This window comes from Somniosus microcephalus, chromosome 1 (assembly GCF_052327205.1).
Source record: "Somniosus microcephalus isolate GS21.2 chromosome 1, FLI_Smic_1.0, whole genome shotgun sequence".
Taxonomy (NCBI): domain Eukaryota; kingdom Metazoa; phylum Chordata; class Chondrichthyes; order Squaliformes; family Somniosidae; genus Somniosus; species Somniosus microcephalus.
The window spans coordinates 378,314,994-378,332,191 of NC_140987.1; the positions used below are offsets into that span (position 1 = coordinate 378,314,994).

Below are 17,198 nucleotides of genomic sequence, written 5' to 3' on the forward strand. Positions count from 1 at the left end.
TCAGGTGCTGCACGGTACTCTTAAGGTGCTAACCCGGCGGTGCTACTCAATTTCTCGGTGGCCGGGCGCAGCGCAGGTGCTTTCAATAATCGATTTCCCTGAGACACACTGGCGCCAGCCAGCTCTTAAAGGGGTGGGTCAATTAACATCAGCAGCCACACTCTACGCCTTGTAGGCCTCAAAATCGGCGGTGACTTACCTGTGGCGTTCAAAACTTCCAAGACATGGAGAGGGTCAGGCAGAGAGCGGAGAGCTTTAGCGATGGGGCATTGGATGATCTGGTTGGCGCAGTGGAGCGCCGGCGAGCTGTGCTGTACCCCGAGAATGGCAGGAGGCCTCATCAGAGCGAATACCGCGGAGCTTGGAGGGATGTTGCCCAAAGAGTCACCTCCAGCAGCGTGGTGCCCAGGACTCCTGTGCAATGCAGGAAGAAGTTCAACGACCTCACTCGGGTCGTTAGGGTGAGTGCCTTTTTCACATTCATCTTCATCCTTCCATCTGCACCTGACTTTATGGCCAGAGGGTGCGCAAAGTCCAAATGGCCATCTGCCAGCCTGCACCCTTGGCCCTTTCTAGAAACACACACGCACATTCAGCTCAGTGCATAATGTAAGGGCTATTCTACCATGGGGGGCATGTAATGTCAGCTCAGGGCAGCATGTTTCATCACTTCCCGTCCTTTCTCCTGCAGGCCAAGCTGGTCAGGAACCGTAGGGAGCAGCTTCGTACCGGAGGAGGCCGGCCTCACCTGCAGACCCTCACAGACCTCGAGGAGCGAGTCCACCAGATTGTTGGAAGCCGGATGAGTGGTCCTGTCACCTCTGGAGCTGCCGATCCCATTGTGCACAGTGATGGTAAGGTCATCACCTTTTTGAGCTCTCTCCTTCCACTTGTTCCCCCCACCAGCATGCTTTTTCACTTTGGACCCAAGTCAGTGCATTGCAGCACTCATGCATCCCTTGCTGCCACCCTGTCCTTTTGCTAAAGCCACTCTTCAACCTCCCTGCTTTCAGATGCTGCATCACCAGCTCGGGAGCCGGGCCCTCAAGCTGCCACTGCCACTGGCTCCGGAGGCGACGAGCAGGAGGAAGCCGGACTATCCCTACCACCCTCAGGCGAGCCAGCCCCTCTGCAGACTGGGGAGACTACTTCCCTGGAGGGGAGCGGGGGGGGAATGCTCTGAGGAGGAACCAGTTCCAGGAACCAGCGGGCTGCAGCAACGCAAGGGGGGTAGGGAAGATTGGGGGCCGTCTCCCCGGAGGGCGAGTCAGGCCGCGAGTGCTGCTGCACAGAGTGCAGAAGAGGTGCGTGCCCTCGCAGAAATGAGCACCCAGGCTGGGCTGAGGCACAGTGAGCTCAAGGCTGCAGTGGCAAGGATGCCTGAATCCATTGAGACATTGGCAATGAGTGTCCAAGACTTCGGTGCAGCCCAGGCAAGGAGTGCGTCGGACTTCAGGACAGCACTGGAAAGGACTGTCCATGGCTTCGGGACAGCACTGGAAAGGATTGTCCAGGGCTTTGGGACAGCACTGGAAAGGACTGTCCAGGGCTTCAGGACAGCACTGGAAAGGATTGTCCAGGGCTTCGGGACAGCACTGGAAAGGATTGTCCAGGGCTTCGGGACAGCACTGGAAAGGATTGTCCAGGGCTTCACCGAAGCACTGGCACCTGCCATGCAACTGCTGAGTGCTGCCACACAGTCACTCGCTGGTCTAATGCAGACGCAGATTGAGGCCACGCGACCACTGACTGCTGCCACCCTCGCTGGATTAGGCAGGATTACCCGGGGCCCTTGCAGCACCACAGCAGGCCGGCAATCTGTGGACCATCCGATTGCTGCGCATGCTGCGGTGCTGCCCCGTCAGAGTGCCAGTGTGTCGGCCGACCAGGGAGCTGCTGTCCGCTCTCAGGATGACAGCATTCCTGATGCCACCGCTGGTACGTCTCCACTGCAGCTGCCACCACCTGCAGGACAGACTGCTTCCACCCATGCACAGATGGAGCAGTCAGCAGCCGGGCCCTCCAGGCCCAGAGGTCGTCCAGGCCGTCCCTCAGGGGCATCTGCATTTTCGGACAGTCAGCAGGCCTCCCCCAGCCTTGCTGCAGCCACTGGGTTCCCATTACGGAGGAGCTGCAGGGAGGGAAGGGGCCAATCTCGCAAGAGAAGCAGATCACCATCAAGGGGGAAAGAGTAGAAGGTGCTGCTGAAACATCTTATTTGTAGAAATCAGGGCCGAGGATGCTGGTCTGAATGTTAGTTATGTTCTGGGCAGTCTCCCGGGTGTGCGAGGCACTTATGTGTCAGTGTGTTAGTTCTGCTTTCAGTTGCCATTGCTTTGTCTTGTTGGAAGGAAGCACATTTTGTACAATAAAAAACTTTCTTTATTTACAATGGCCATGTCTGCTATTTACATGCATTTTGCCCTTCACAGGCTTTGGGGTATCAGAACGGTTCCATTCGTCTTCTTGGAATGTCAGCATGCATTCCGTGAGAGGGGCCTAGAAGCGACTTCTGATCAGCCTCTGATGGACGGCCCTTCCAGTTTGTGCCTCCCTCCCATCATGGTCCTGCTTCTCCTCCTCCTCCTCCTCCGCTGGTGCTTCAATGTCTGGTGGCATTGGCTGGGTCCGTAGGATAGCAAGGTTATGGAGCATGCAACATACAACCACGAAGTGGGAGACTCGCTCATGCGAGTACTGCAGGGCTCCTCCGGAATGGTCCAGACAGCGGAACCGTTGCTTCAGCACGCCGATTGTGTGCTCCACAACGTTCCTCGTCGCCTCATGGCTCGCATTGTAGCGTTCTTCAGCAGGGTGCTGGGCAAATGGAGCGGGGTCATCAGCCATGGGCACAGAGGATAGCCCTTGTCCCCGAGAAGCCAGCCTCCTGGGTGAGCCGGGGCCTCGAAAAGGTCTGCAACAGAAGTCTGGCGCAGGATGAAGGCGTCGTGGCTGCTGCCTGGGAACTGTGCATTCACTGCGAGGATCAGCTGTCGGTGGTCACAGACCAGCTGGACATTCAAGGAATGGACCCCTTGCGGTTGCGGAACTCCTCCGGATTCAATACAGGCGCCCGCAAAGCCACATGCGTGCAGTCAATGGCACGCTGCACCATGGGGAAGTCCGCTATTGCTGCGAAGCCCTCTGCGCGCTCCCGCTGCTTGTCCGGGGTCATTGGGAAGGAGATGTACTGCCGCCTCCTTTTAAACAGGGCATCAGTCACTTGACGGCTGCAGCAATGCACTGCAAACTGCGAGGTGTTGGCTATGTCCCCTGTTGCGGCCTGAAAGGAGCCGCTTGCATAGAAATTTAGGGCAACAGTCATCTTCACAGCCACCGACAGAGATGTCCTGCACCTTATCTGAGGCTGCAGATCTGGCTGAAGCAGGTGGCACAGCTCAGTCACCACCTCCTTTCTAAAGCGCAGCCTTCTGATACACTGCTCCTCCGACATGTTCAAGTAGGAAAACTGCTGTCGGAAAACCCTGGCAGCGTAAGGTCTGGTGTGGCGACGTCTGTTGGCCCTCCTCCGTCTGGCCATGCCTGCCCCTCTCTCCCTGCGTGTCTGTGCCCTTTCCAGATGATTTAGCAGCAGGACGTTCCCCTCCAATGCAGCCCCCATAATAAGTGCGCACAGAAAGTCTCCCCGTTTGATATGCTCACCAACAGCAAGGTGATGGTCAGAAGGCTGAAGTTCTTCTGCCAGCACTGGCTCAGTGGTGAAATGGCTCTCAGTGTGCAGCTCAGCAACTCTCTCTAACTCTCGAAGAAGTTGTGCTCTAAAAATGGCTGCCGCTTTTATACCACAGCAGTCCTCTTTAAAGAACGCCCCCCCAGCCCCACAGCGACTGGGGAACGTTCCAGGTAAGCTCTCCTTATTAGCGCCAGGCGGAACGGAGGGGCGCGCCACTGAATTTCCAGTCCGGGGTGCCCAAACGGCGTTGCACACTGAAATGACATCATGATCTGCCTGCGCCCGCGAGCGGGCGCTAAGGTTTAACACTGGTGCAAAATGTCCGCTCAATATGGGAGGAGGCGCAGGGTTCGCTGCGCCCGGGCGCTAGTTGGTTACCGTCCCACTTCTCGGCCTCTTTAGGCACTAATGGGTGGCGCAACAAACCGAATTTCTCCCCCTAGGTGTTCTAAATTTATCATAAAAAGCAGTACAACAGCAGGTGCGCTCTACTTGGTATCATTTTTATGAAGGCAGATGTTTGTTACTTTTATGTGCTCCTTTACGAGGTGTAAATGAGAACACCGGGTAACTATTGTCTTGTTCTCAAAGGTTCAGGCTTTAGGAGCCTTATACCTTCTGTTTCAATAAGGTTATTGATTCAGTGTCAACAACTTATCTTATCTCAATAGCCAGAATGCTTTCACAGCTTTTTCATCATTAGGTTTCTAGATTTCCAGACCCAGTTTGTCATGTTTTAATAAGGCCAGAATACTTTCATAGAATAGTGCATTTTTCTGAATAGGTTTTATGGCTTATTCCTTCACAGGGAGTCCCAGCTCTGATTCTCAGGCCGTGCTGAGTTAGTTGATCTCAGTTGGGGTGGCAATAGGGCTGTTGACATTGGACTTGGTGTCCTCAGTTTAAACTGGGTGTTCCTGCTCGTCCCTCTTCAGACCTCTGCTGGAATGTATGTATACGTGTGGGTGTGGATGAAGACAGGATTAGACTCAGCTGTGATGCTTACCATGGAAAAATAGGCACTCACTGACAAGGTTGATGCATGAAAAACAGCAACTTGACTGAGATACCAGAGGGCTGCCAAAACCCCTGAAAACATCCCCATGCACATGGCAGCACCTCAAGAGAGGGAGAAAATTTGGGAAGGGAGGAGGGAGTGAGGGCGGAAGTGAATGCAAGTCAAGTAGAAAGTGATCCACCTGTAAGAAAACTAGCGGCAAAATCTGGATTTGTCCATATTATTTCAGGTGAGCAAATTTCCTGTCTCCTTTCGGTTGTTACATGACAAAAGGAGGGTGGGAAAGAGTTACTTTTTAATAAGGTTTGCAAACAGTTTCATTAAATGGATAGGACTTTGCAAGAGATATCATGGTTTTGTGGGGGCTCATTAACTACCATGATGTCAGAATGGCTTAAATCAATGTAGTTTTACAGCTTCTCACAATACTACAGGGAGTCAGGTTCTAATTAGCAATGATTAAATTCCAATTGCTATTTTTACATTGTTAAGTGCTATGGAGTTCTGTTCTTTCCCCAAAGAACAATGGACAAGATTAAAGGTCAGTCTATGTGGAGTATTAATACATCCTTAAAATTGTTTATTCAATTTAATGTGATTGGTCCCGATGGAATTAGAGAGTAGAATGGCTGCCACTGGTGGAGTGACAAGTGATGTAAATGATCATTGATTCTCCTCCTGAATATCTTGAGTACTACAGCCTTTGTTTTAGCATCTTTCCCCACGTAAGATTTTTCAACATGTATTGCCCAGTCTGCGTTTCTTATTCAGAATAAACCTAAGATGGATTCCACTCCAGAGTCAAATTATTGCTATAATGTAGATTGGCCATTGTCATTGTTGTTCAATCTGTTGCAAGTTATTGCTCATTATGTCTCAAAACCCCTACTTTTCATAAATTGGTGAGAAATCCGAATTACACTCTCCTCAAGATATGTTCCTTGCGCTACTTTTCCCGATAAATTGATATGTGTCTTGAGCTGTTATTACATAAACGGGTGCTGCTCCCGTGGCGATACAGATAGTGGATGGTATTATCATTTGGCATGAATGCTGTTAGTTGTTCCGGTCAACATCCTTGCCATGCAAAGTTAAAGTAATCCATATGTGACATTATCAAAAATGACCTGTGATTGTGTAAACAGGATGTGGTGATTATTCTGTATGTTTAGTAAGAAGTATTGTGATTGGTTGTTTGTTTCCTGCCTTGGGATATATGCTGTAATCTCATTGGTAGTTGATGTCATGTGATTTGTGGTGGCCATCTTAAATTCAGTTCTTTCCAGCCTTTAGTTGGGACTGGGTGTTGAAGATGTGCTATCGGATTTTTAAGTTAATAAAGCCTAGATTAGAAAGGCAAATCTATTCTTTATTTCAATTTATTAACTTTATGTCAGAATGGAGCAATATCTTCAACCAGAATGATTCAATGCTGACCCTAATTCTGCAGGAGTGGATGATAAATGGAAACATTGGTATTGTACATTTAAAAACTTTTTGGGCGTGTTGGATCAAGAGTCTCTAAATAAGCTGAATATGCTGATCAACTACATTGCTCCGGATGTGTATAAGTATATTTTGGACTGTAAAACTTACGAAGTGGCTATTTCTACATTGGAAAAGATTTTTGTTAAACCAAAGAATGAGGTATTTGCACGTCACCTTCTATCTGCCCGTAGGCAGCAGGTGGGAGAATCTTTGGATACTTATTTACAAGCACTTCGGTGCCTTAGTGTTAACTGTAATTATAAGGCCGTGACGGCTGAAGAATATAAGGAAGAATCGGTACGGGATGCTTTTATTAATGGATTACTGTCTAGATCAATTCGTCAGCGGTTGTTAGAAAATAAGACTTTGGATCTTAAGAGTGCTTTTGAGCAAGCTTCTACATTGGATGTGGCTCAGAGAAGTTCGGATTCTTATGCTCTTTTTAATCAGCCTGTGACTGTGGTTTCGGCAGTTCCGGATGAAAAGGAATTATGTGGACTTAATAGGAGTGGTTTACTAGATTCTGAAACAGTTTCTACTTCAGCGGCTGTTGCCTCTAGGATTCAGAAGTGTTATTTTCGTGGGAACGTCCAGCACCCTCGTCTGAAGTGTCCTGCTCGGGAGGCTGTGTGTAGTAAATGCGGCAAGAGAAGTCATTACGCACGTGTGTGTAAATCATCAGGTTCAATTACCTCCTCTGTGACTATTCAGCCTTTAGATAGGGTGTTTATTGCATCAATTTCTGCTGCATTTGCTCATGGCCTAAACAAAGCTATAGTTACGGCCCAAGTTAATGGGTTGGAAGTGAAGGCCCTTATAGATACGGGCAGTACCGAGAGTTTTATAAGTCTTCAGTTTGCAAAGGAGAAGTATTTGAAAATTTCGCCTGTTTCCTATCAGGTGTGTATGGCTCAGACGACTCTCACTTCACAAGTAGCTGGTTGTTGCCTTGTGAAATTGATTCTTCTAGGTAATACGTATACTGATATACGCCTATCTGTTTTGCCTAATCTCTGTGCAGATATTTTGATTGGTCATGATGTGCTTCAGTTACACGAGAGTCTCAGTCTTTCATTTGGAGGGACTAAGCCACCTTTATCTATTTGTGGATTAACCTCTTTATCCATTTCTCCATTATCACTTTTTTCCAATTTGATGCCGGATTGTAAGCCAATTGCTACCAAGTCAAGAAGGTATAGCAGTCAGGATAGAGAATTTATTAATTCTGAAGTTCAACGTCTCTTATTGGAAGGAATCATTGAACCTAGTTGTTCGCCTTGGCGGGCACAGGTAGTTGTCACGACTAACGAGAGACATAAGAAACGAATGGTGATAGACTATTCCCAAACTATTAATAGGTATACTCAATTAGATGCGTACCCTTTGCCTAAGATTGATGAGCTTATCAATAAAGTATCTCAGTATAAGGTTTTTAGCACTATTGACCTAAAGAGTGCTTATCATCAGATTCCTATTGTTAAGAAGGATCAACCATATACGGCCTTTGAGGCTGGTGGAAAGCTGTATCAGTTTTGCCGAATACCATTTGGTGTTACTAATGGTGTTGCTTGTTTTCAACGGGCAATGGATGCTTTTATAAGTGATAACTCTCTCTCTGACACCTTTTCATATTTAGATGACATCACGGTGTGTGGCAAATCAAGGGTGGAGCATGATTCTAATTTAGAAAGATTCCTTCAAGCTGCGGAAAAAGTTGGTTTAACTTTCAATAAAGAGAAGTGTACTTTTTCGACCACTGAGGTAAATCTACTGGGGTACATTATCTCGGGAAACAAGATTAAACCAGACCCAGAACGTCTGCGACCATTGATTGATTTACCTTGTCCTACTAATTCTAAGGCTTTGCAACGAGTTGTTGGACTGTTTTCTTACAATTCTAATTGGATTGCAAATTTTTCACAGAAGATCCGGCCTCTTATTTGGGTTACGACATATCCTCTATCATGGGAGGCCAGGACGTGTTTTGATAATTTTAAAAAGGATATCCTTGGAGCAGTTGTGCATTCTATTGATGAGCAGGTTCCTTTTGTGATTGAGACGGACGCTTCTGATTTTGCAATTGGGGCTACTCTGAACCAAAATGGAAGACCTGTGGCCTTTTTCTCACGTACCTTGAACAATAGTGAAAAAAGGCATTCTTCAATAGAGAAAGAGGCGTATGCAATAGTAGAAGCACTGCGTAAATGGAGACATTATTTATCGGGGCGACATTTTACGTTGGTAACTGATCAAAAGTCTGTGTCCTTTATGTTTGATGTCAAACATTTTGGAAAGATTAAGAATGATAAAATAATGAGGTGGAGGATTGAGTTGGCATGTTACCATTTTGATATAGTTTATCGTCCGGGGAAGGATAATGTTGCTGCTGATGCGCTGTCAAGGGCTTATTGTTCTGTGATTCACGGAGATACGCTTATTAATCTTCATAATGCCTTATGCCATCCTGGGGTTACGAGGATGATACACTTCGTACGCAGTAAGAATTTGCCCTTTTCAGTTGAAGACGTCAAGCGGATGACTTCATCATGTTCTATCTGTGCTCGGTGTAAACCGAATTTCTTTAAGCCTCAACGAGCTCATCTTATAAAGGCTACTTCTCCTTTTGAACGTTTGAGCGTCGATTTCAAGGGGCCTCTTCCTTCAACTACTCAAAACCGATATATATTTACTGTTGTGGATGAGTTTTCAAGGTTCCCTTTTGCTTTTCCTTGTGCAGATGTATCAGCTGCTACAGTTATCAAATGTCTGACTCAACTTTTTGTCATCTTTGGGATGCCTGCGTATATCCATTCGGATCAGGGAAGTTCTTTTATGTCTTCCCAGTTGAAGGAATACCTTCAGAGTCGGGGAATTTCTACTAGCAGAACTACCCCGTATAATCCCCAGGGTAATGGACAGTGCGAACGATACAATGGGGTGATCTGGAAGGCAATTATGTTGGCTTTGACATCCCGGAACCTTAAGAATACACAGTGGGAAATGGTACTGCCTGATGCCCTGCATTCCATTAGATCATTGCTTTCAATGGCTACTAATGTGACCCCCCATGAAAGGCTCTTTAACTATCCGCGGAGATCTACTACAGGATATTCGGTACCTTCATGGCTTACTATGCAGGGACCTGTGCTGCTTCGGCGCCATGTTAGATTGTCAAAATATGATCCTTTAGTGGAGGAGGTGGAGCTGTTGGAGGCAAATTCCCAATATGCTCATATTCGATTCCAAGATGGGAAAGAAAGTACCGTTTCAATTAAAGACTTGGCTCCTTGTGGTGGCCAGCCCTCTTCTGAGGATATTAACAATAGTCATGATTCAGATAATGTGGATGCTGTTACAGATACTACGAATATTTCCAATCCGACTGCAGATAATTATACTTCTATTAGTCAGCCCTCGATGGATGTTCATGACCGTCCCAGTTTACCTCCTGATGGGATTTCTAATCCAGAAACCGTTGAAAATCGGGATATGGATAGCCTTCCTGCAGAAGATACTTCTGTGTCTCCTGGTGTGGGAGGGCAAGGAATTTCACCAAGGTTAAGAAGGTCGACACGAACAAGATATCCGGTCGACCGATTGAAAATGGACTTTTAAATTGATAGTAATGTTTTAAAATTGTTGAAATATTATATTATATTGTTTTAGTTGAGAGATACTTAATACTTATGTGCAATGTTACTATTTGTTGTTGCTCACTTAGTATTGTGTCATGTTGAATAGTTTTATTTTGTCTGTGCATAGTTTTAGTTGTAAATAATTAATTATAAATTGTAAAGGTTATTTAGGTTGGAGTATATTTTAAAAGGAGGGGTGAATGTGGTGATTATTCTGTATGTTTAGTAAGAAGTATTGTGATTGGTTGTTTGTTTCCTGCCTTGGGATATATGCTGTAATCTCATTGGTAGTTGATGTCATGTGATTTGTGGTGGCCATCTTAAATTCAGTTCTTTCCAGCCTTTAGTTGGGACTGGGTGTTGAAGATGTGCTACCGGATTTTTAAGTTAATAAAGCCTAGATTAGAAAGGCAAATCTATTCTTTATTTCACAGGACAAGTTCCGATGTGACCTAATGCAGCCTTTACACTACCGTGCTGCTACCAACAGCAGCTTTCATGTCGGCTGCAGTGCCGTAATGTCAAGATATTTAGGAGGCTGAAGTGCTCCCATTGGAGGAGCAGAACTGCCTGAACACCTGGTTTTCCAATGCTCCTCTGCAGGCAGCCCTGAGACCAGCTGCAAATCTGAATTGCTATCATTAACAACATTGGCTGCCTTTTTTCTGACCATGGGCAAGTTGAGTGCTCAGGGTTCTCCTATAATTTGGCAATCCTGTTTCCACATTTAGACAGTGTGGACCTTCCTGATACTGGGGAAAGCACTGAATGAGGCCCTGACTTTGAGTCTTGTCAATGGTTGAATCCAGTTTAACTGCTTCATGTGTGTTGGATTTTTTTTTCTGTTCTCAGATGAGAAGCATACCTCCCAATCGCTTGTCATTCTGATGTGAAGCATCATGACAACAATATATAGCCCAGATTTTGTGCTGTGTCACCCAAATTCATTATAAAGTTAACATGTGTGAAACAAAGTTTCCAAAAATTCTGGAGTTCAATTCCAAGTGACGCCAAAATAAATCAAAGAAACAGCAAGGTCCAAGTTTATAAATGAATGTGGAACATTCCATATATAGTTGTGGTGGGAGGGAGCAGTTACCCAGATCACCTGGATGCCTAGCAGTCAGAGATAATACTATCTCATATCACAGCCGTACACCTCATTCTGACCAAACTACTGGATAACATGAACGGCCAGTTCATAGATAAGTGATTGACCTGGTTGATCTCACTGTTTCTGCGAGTTATACATAAACTTATCTTGAAATAACACATTACCAATTCTGTGGTAATGCCACCTAAGCATCTTTTTAATTTGAAATAAATAAGGTTGCTAAATAGCTCAGCTGAAATAATTCAATGCTGTACTATGTCAAGAATGCCATAGGTTGTTGGTATTTTGTATTTTTCATTAGCTGCCAACAATGTTCCCCCTAAGCTGCACGTGTGGCCATGCAGCAATCGGGAACATACCGCGCAGGCTGCTCACAAGCTGCTCCTTCTAAAATATTGCGCATGCGCGACCGTGGCAGCACAGCAAATTTAAAGGTACCTTGCACAAAAAATTTTTTAGAGGGAACTTTGGCAGCCAGTAAAGTACGTTAGTAGCTTGGTTTAGTGGCAGAAATACCTTTAAGCCAGAAGGTTGTGGGTTCAAGCCCCACATAATCTAGGCTGGCACACTTCAGTGCAGTACTGAGTGAGTGCTACAATGTCAAAGGTGCTGTCTTTTGGATGATGGCCTATCTGCCTGCTCAGACAAATGGAAAATGAGGAAGAGCAGGAGAGTTCTCCTGATGGCAGCTGTCTTTCTCTCCCACATGGCAGCTGTCTTTCATTCTGCCAGCGCATTTCACACTTCATCTAGAGCCATCCTTTGTTTCTTAGCCTGTCCTATTATCATCTCGTCTCGCCTTGAATATCTCTTAATGTCTCTTCACCTCACAGACCTTCCCTTTTGTTCTTTCATTCCCTCCCCCATTTACCAGCCCCCAAACTTGCTTTTTCATCCGTTTCATTTCCTGCTTTTTTCTCAGTTCTGACGAAGGGTCTTCGACCTGAAATGTTAACTCTGTTTCTTTCTCCATGGATGTTACCTGGCCTGCTGAGTTTTTCCAGCGTTTTCTGTTGTTATTTCAGATTTCCAGCATCCGCAGTATTTTGCTATTGTATTAGAGTTCTCCTGATGTCCTGGTCAGCATTTATCTGACCGCTGCTGGAGGGATCTTGCTGTGCACAAATTGGATGCAATGTTTGCTAAGAAAATAACAGTGACTACAATTCAAAAGTAATTGATTGGCTGTAACATGCTTTGGGATGTCCTGAGGACATAAAAGGTGCTATATAATTCAAGTTATTTCTTTAGCACTCCTACTGCAAGCACTGCCTGCAGGGTTTGCTCAGTGTGAATTTTAAACCTGTGAACCTTGCAGTTACTGCTTGACTGAAAATTATCAATGAATCCTTTCTGAGGTGTTTTAATTTTACATTGATTATTGACTCGTTTTTGCACTGGAATGAAATAAGTCATTTATCTTCAAGTTTTTTAAACATAGTACAAAACAGATGAGTACAATGAAGACAAAATAAATGGTCTTCACACTTGGCAATCCCTTAGGTTAAGTAATGTGTGAATTAATGGTGGTGCTATGTACTCTCCCCATCACCAGCTGGAACAATCCAGTTTCTAAATAGTTCACCACATGAGTGCGCTATGCAACATTTCACCTGTTCAAATTCTTTCAGAGTAAATGGTAGCTAATTAATGCCAGCTGTATGCTGCAGTTTCCATAGAAACTAATAGGGTCACAGCATATATCACTTACCCTCAGTTGTGTCTCTCAAGGTTTCTCCTGTTTCTTTGGGAGCAAATGCTACTTGTTCTTTTCCCCCTTATTTTTGCTCACCCGTTTTCTCTACTCTTTTCCTGTAGGCGTTGATTCCTTGCTTGCCTTTGGTTCCATTAGCACCAGTTACACTTTGATACCTTGCCCACCGTGGGCATCGTTCAAGCATTAGACTTGATAGTGACTGGCAGGCTATTCATTACAGGTGCATCACAAGCAAGCCTAATTCCGTCCTTAAGCATTTCCAGTAGAGGTTACTGGAACGCAATTGCGGGCAAAAACCCTGGACAGTTTTACCATCCAGAACCCTGGGGGTACATCTGATAGCTGGGCTGGGATCAGTTCATTAAAATCAGGGACAGTGACCTTCCTTCCTAGTTTGTATGGTTCAGCTGCTCACTGAATAAACTGAGGTGCCTGAACCAGATGCTATTTGAATGTGTTGCACTGCTCACAGTGGATTTCTAATGTGCGTTCAAATAGGTATCCAGCATGCCAAATGTTAAAATATTTCGCGTGGATGAATACTGCATACATTAAGAAGAGCTGTGTGAATCGGTCCATCTGAGGGGAAAACTGAAAATATACACAACCGATACCCAAAGACAGCCTCCGGCCATCTGCACAACTTGTTATTATTTTACCCTCTTCAGTGCCTGGAGGGGAAAATAAAATTTCACTGAAACATGAGCCTGAGTTGTTTGGAATTGGCTTTGTGCCTGTCTTTGAATTTGAACTTGCAATTACTGGACAGAAAACAGAGCAGATCCCAGCTATGCCTATCTTTTTCTAGGCTATGTGGAACACTCTTTGTTGCAATCCTATTGTGGCCCCCTCCCTGACCTCTTCATCTGTTATATTGATGACTGTGTTGTAAACCTGACCTCCTTACGACTCACCACTTAAACTCTTCCTCCCCCTCCTGCAGTGTCCTTTCCATCTTTGATCTCCTACAAGCCACAGTGAAGCTCAATGCATACTTCAATAACTGTATCTCATTCTTCCCCTGGGCACTTCTGCAAAACATTGATTTTTGTGCTCTCACCAAATTTTCTCCCATCCACTTTTCACTTCATTCCTCCCCCATTTTAAAGCTGCTTTTTCTTAATTCCCATAAACTAGGGTGCCTGAAACAGATGCTATTTGAATGTGTTGCACTGCTCACAATGGACTTCGAATGTGTCTTCAAATAGATATCCAGCATATCAAATGTTAAAATATTTTGAGTGGATGAATATTGCACACATTGAGAAAAACTGTGTGCATCAGTCTCTCTGAGGGGAAAATTGACAATTATGCTGACGATACCCAAAGACAGCCTCCGGCCATTAGCACAAATTAGCCATCTTGTCTTTCCCATGCTTTTCACTGCCTTACTTAGCAATTTCCATATCTATTTGTTTTCATTCCTTTTTGCTGCCTCCGAAGATAATCTTTCTATACCACCTTTCTTGCCAGTTTTTTTTAAAAACTTGACCTATTGTTCATCACCCAGCCCTCTCCCTTTTGTGTCGTTCAGTCCTGTAATGGGGCCTGTTTATCTTTGAGTCCTATCGAAGGGTCTGTACACACAACATTCATATATCTTTTCAGATGCTGACTGACCTGCTGTGTACTTCCAGCACTTTCTGTTGTTTCAGATTTCCAGCACCTCTGCAATTTTTTGTTAAATCGAAAGATGGAGTATTATTGGTTTCTAGTATAATGAATTCACGCATTCAGTCTTATTGGAGTTTTCTGCAGCACAATACTCATTGTATCATCTAGCATTAAGTACATTTGTTGGGTTTAGGTTAAAGTTACGTTATTGAAAAGTTATACATGTGATTTGTTTGTGAGTTGATGCAAAGATTTAACACAGCCAGTCTGAAACGCAACTACTTACTTGCCATTTAATGCTGCAACTCCCACCGTGCTTCTTGGAGTTGACATGCTGGCAACATAGTTCCACTGACGGGCTTGTGGGTCCCATCTTTCTACTGTGTTAAGGTAACTCCATCCATCATGTCCACCAACTGCATACATTGGTCCTTCAAGTACTGCTACTCCTGAAATAAAATTAAAATTGGCCATGTATCTGTTAGAATATCAGAACATTTAATATTTAGCATGGTGGTCGTTAAGTGTTAAATATATTATAGCTTAAAAAAGAATCAGTTTCACAACATAAAGAAAAATTCCACAGCTAAACACAACATTGTGCAACACAGCTCACAAAGCACAAAATGTCGATAAGTCCAAATGAATTCAATCTTCATAAAGCAGACACAATCATAACAGAATTATATTAAACCCTTCAGAATGGCCACAAAGACACAACTAGAAAAGGTTAATCAATAGAACTAGATGACCAAACTCAGAAGAATGAAAACTCATCACCAGAACTAACCTAGCCTTGTGGTCCAGTTCTCTCACCTCAGCCATTTTAAGTCCTACTACAGTGATGAGTATTCCATGCACATGTAACAATTTATGATGTACAATACTGAGCTTTTCTGTGGAGTTTTCTGCACGATGTAAATGTATTATTTTTTTTGAGATTTGTTTTCTCGATCATCATGGTGTCAGGACATTGTAGAAGGAGAGAGAAACAGATCAAGGTGTAGTAACTTCTAAAATATTCCTCAGTATGGAAAGTGGATCAGAATAAACAGCCCTTAAGGCTTGGGATGATTTTTTAAACAACCAAAAAATCGAAAGATGACATATGTTTGTTCAGCAACCAGTCCAACTTTATACTGAAAAGTGTAACACCTTGGTATCTCATCATCATTCTAACTTCTGAAATCTTCTGCATTTGTATATTAACAAAGTAATCCTAATTGTATAGGCTATGAACAGTGAATTGAAGAAAAATAAAGGTTAAACTTGTTGAAGTGTCAAAGAGATTTGTGCTTAGAATTCCAGGTCTAATGCAGATCAACCTCCTGATGACAAGTTATCTATCCTGTTACTACAAGTGTTCAGTCCTCTTGGGAGATGCTGAGCCATGTGGTTGTGCAGGAAAATCAGACAACGCAATGTACAGATCAAGTACTTGGAATTTGAATTTGAATTGTGACGGGGGCATAAAAGAGGGAGTGGAGTGAAATAGAGTGAAGCGATGAATTGCTGCAATCTAAATTCTAAATTTCTCCTACTTTACATCAGTGACAACATTTTAAAAGTACTTCACTGATGGTAAAGTGCTTTGGGACATCCTGAGGTTGTGAGAAGTGCTTTATAAATGCAAGTTTGTTCTTTCTTCAAATCAAAAGGAGCCCAACTGTGAAGAAAATGTTATTGCTTGGAAGTTAAGAGTGTTGTTGTGTGAACATGATGCAATAAGGTGCTTCAAGAGATTTTATTCAACATATTCTTACAAGGCAACAACAAAGTTTGCCAAATGCATCATTATGAAGATTATACCTCTTTAATAAAATGTAAAAATAGCAATTCAACAGTATATCTGCAGTATTTCTTTAGAAGTTTATACTTTGGAGTTTATGCAACCCACGAGTTAGTCCTTTCACCTGTGGGACCTATGTGTAATGTATGTACCTTTAAGGGGGGAACTACTTTTTACAGCTCATGTATACTGTAGTACCGGCAGTGACCACACCTGTATATAACGCTGAGTAGTAATCTGTACAGATCAGTTGCAGTCTGAGCCACGTTGAGTAAACACCTATTGTACCGTTCTCCACAGTCTGTGTCTGATTATACACGGACGTAACATTGGCGCCGAGGCAGGTTCGAACCTACCTGCAACTCTGCATCACGGGGATTCGTTCCTGAAGATCAGTGGATTGGAGGTCAAGGCCAGAGACTCGGGCGTCAACCACGGGCAACCACCCAGTCATTCAGCAGAGACTCGAGAATTGCGGGGGAGGCTGTCGAGAGCCAGGCTTGGCTTTCCAGTCAAGGTGGTCCAGCGAAACGGGCTGGCAACAGGTAGTGCGCAGACCCTTCCCGGACAGCGGCGGGCTAGAGCCCGACTGAGCGGCACAGCAAAGGGCCGAGCAGCGTCGACAGGGGAGAGAGAGAGAGGGCAGAGCACACAGGGTGCAGCCAGTGTTCAGGGGCCGAGCAGCGTCGGAGACAGGGAGAGAGAGATGCGCAGAAACCCACGAGGCGCCGCCATTGCCATGAGGACCGCCGAGAGCGGCGTTGGCAGCAGCGCAGGAGAAGTGCGCGAAACATACAGGGCACTGCCATTGCCACGAGAACTGCTGGGAGCGGCGTCAGCAGCAGCGGGGGAAGGAAAGCGCGGGAGACGCCATTTTAAGTCATTGGGAGACGCCATTTTAAACCACGCCCAAAATGCCGAAGAGTGGCAGTATCACCGCATTTGACAATGAAGTCGAAGATTGGACTACATATGTTGAACGAATAGAGGTGTATTGCAAGGCAAATGAGGTGTCAGATGACAAGAAAGCGTCGGTATTGTTAAATTTAATGGGTGCAAAGACGTATGGTTTATTACAAAATCTAGTGACCCCAACGAAGCCAATGGAAAAGAGTTTTGAAGACATAGT

The 17,198-nt window shown here is 44.8% G+C and overlaps 1 protein-coding gene across 1 annotated transcript in view; it reads right to left on the reverse strand.

Annotated features, from left to right (window-relative positions):
* The window catches only part of klhl4 (kelch-like family member 4), a 288,626-nt gene that overhangs the window by 26,001 nt on the left and 245,427 nt on the right, over positions 1-17,198 (reverse strand). Inside the window, exon 8 of the mRNA XM_085996076.1 lies at positions 14,567-14,729. Within this exon, the coding sequence (XP_085852202.1) occupies positions 14,567-14,729 (163 nt within the window). The remainder of the gene's footprint in view (positions 1-14,566; positions 14,730-17,198) is intronic.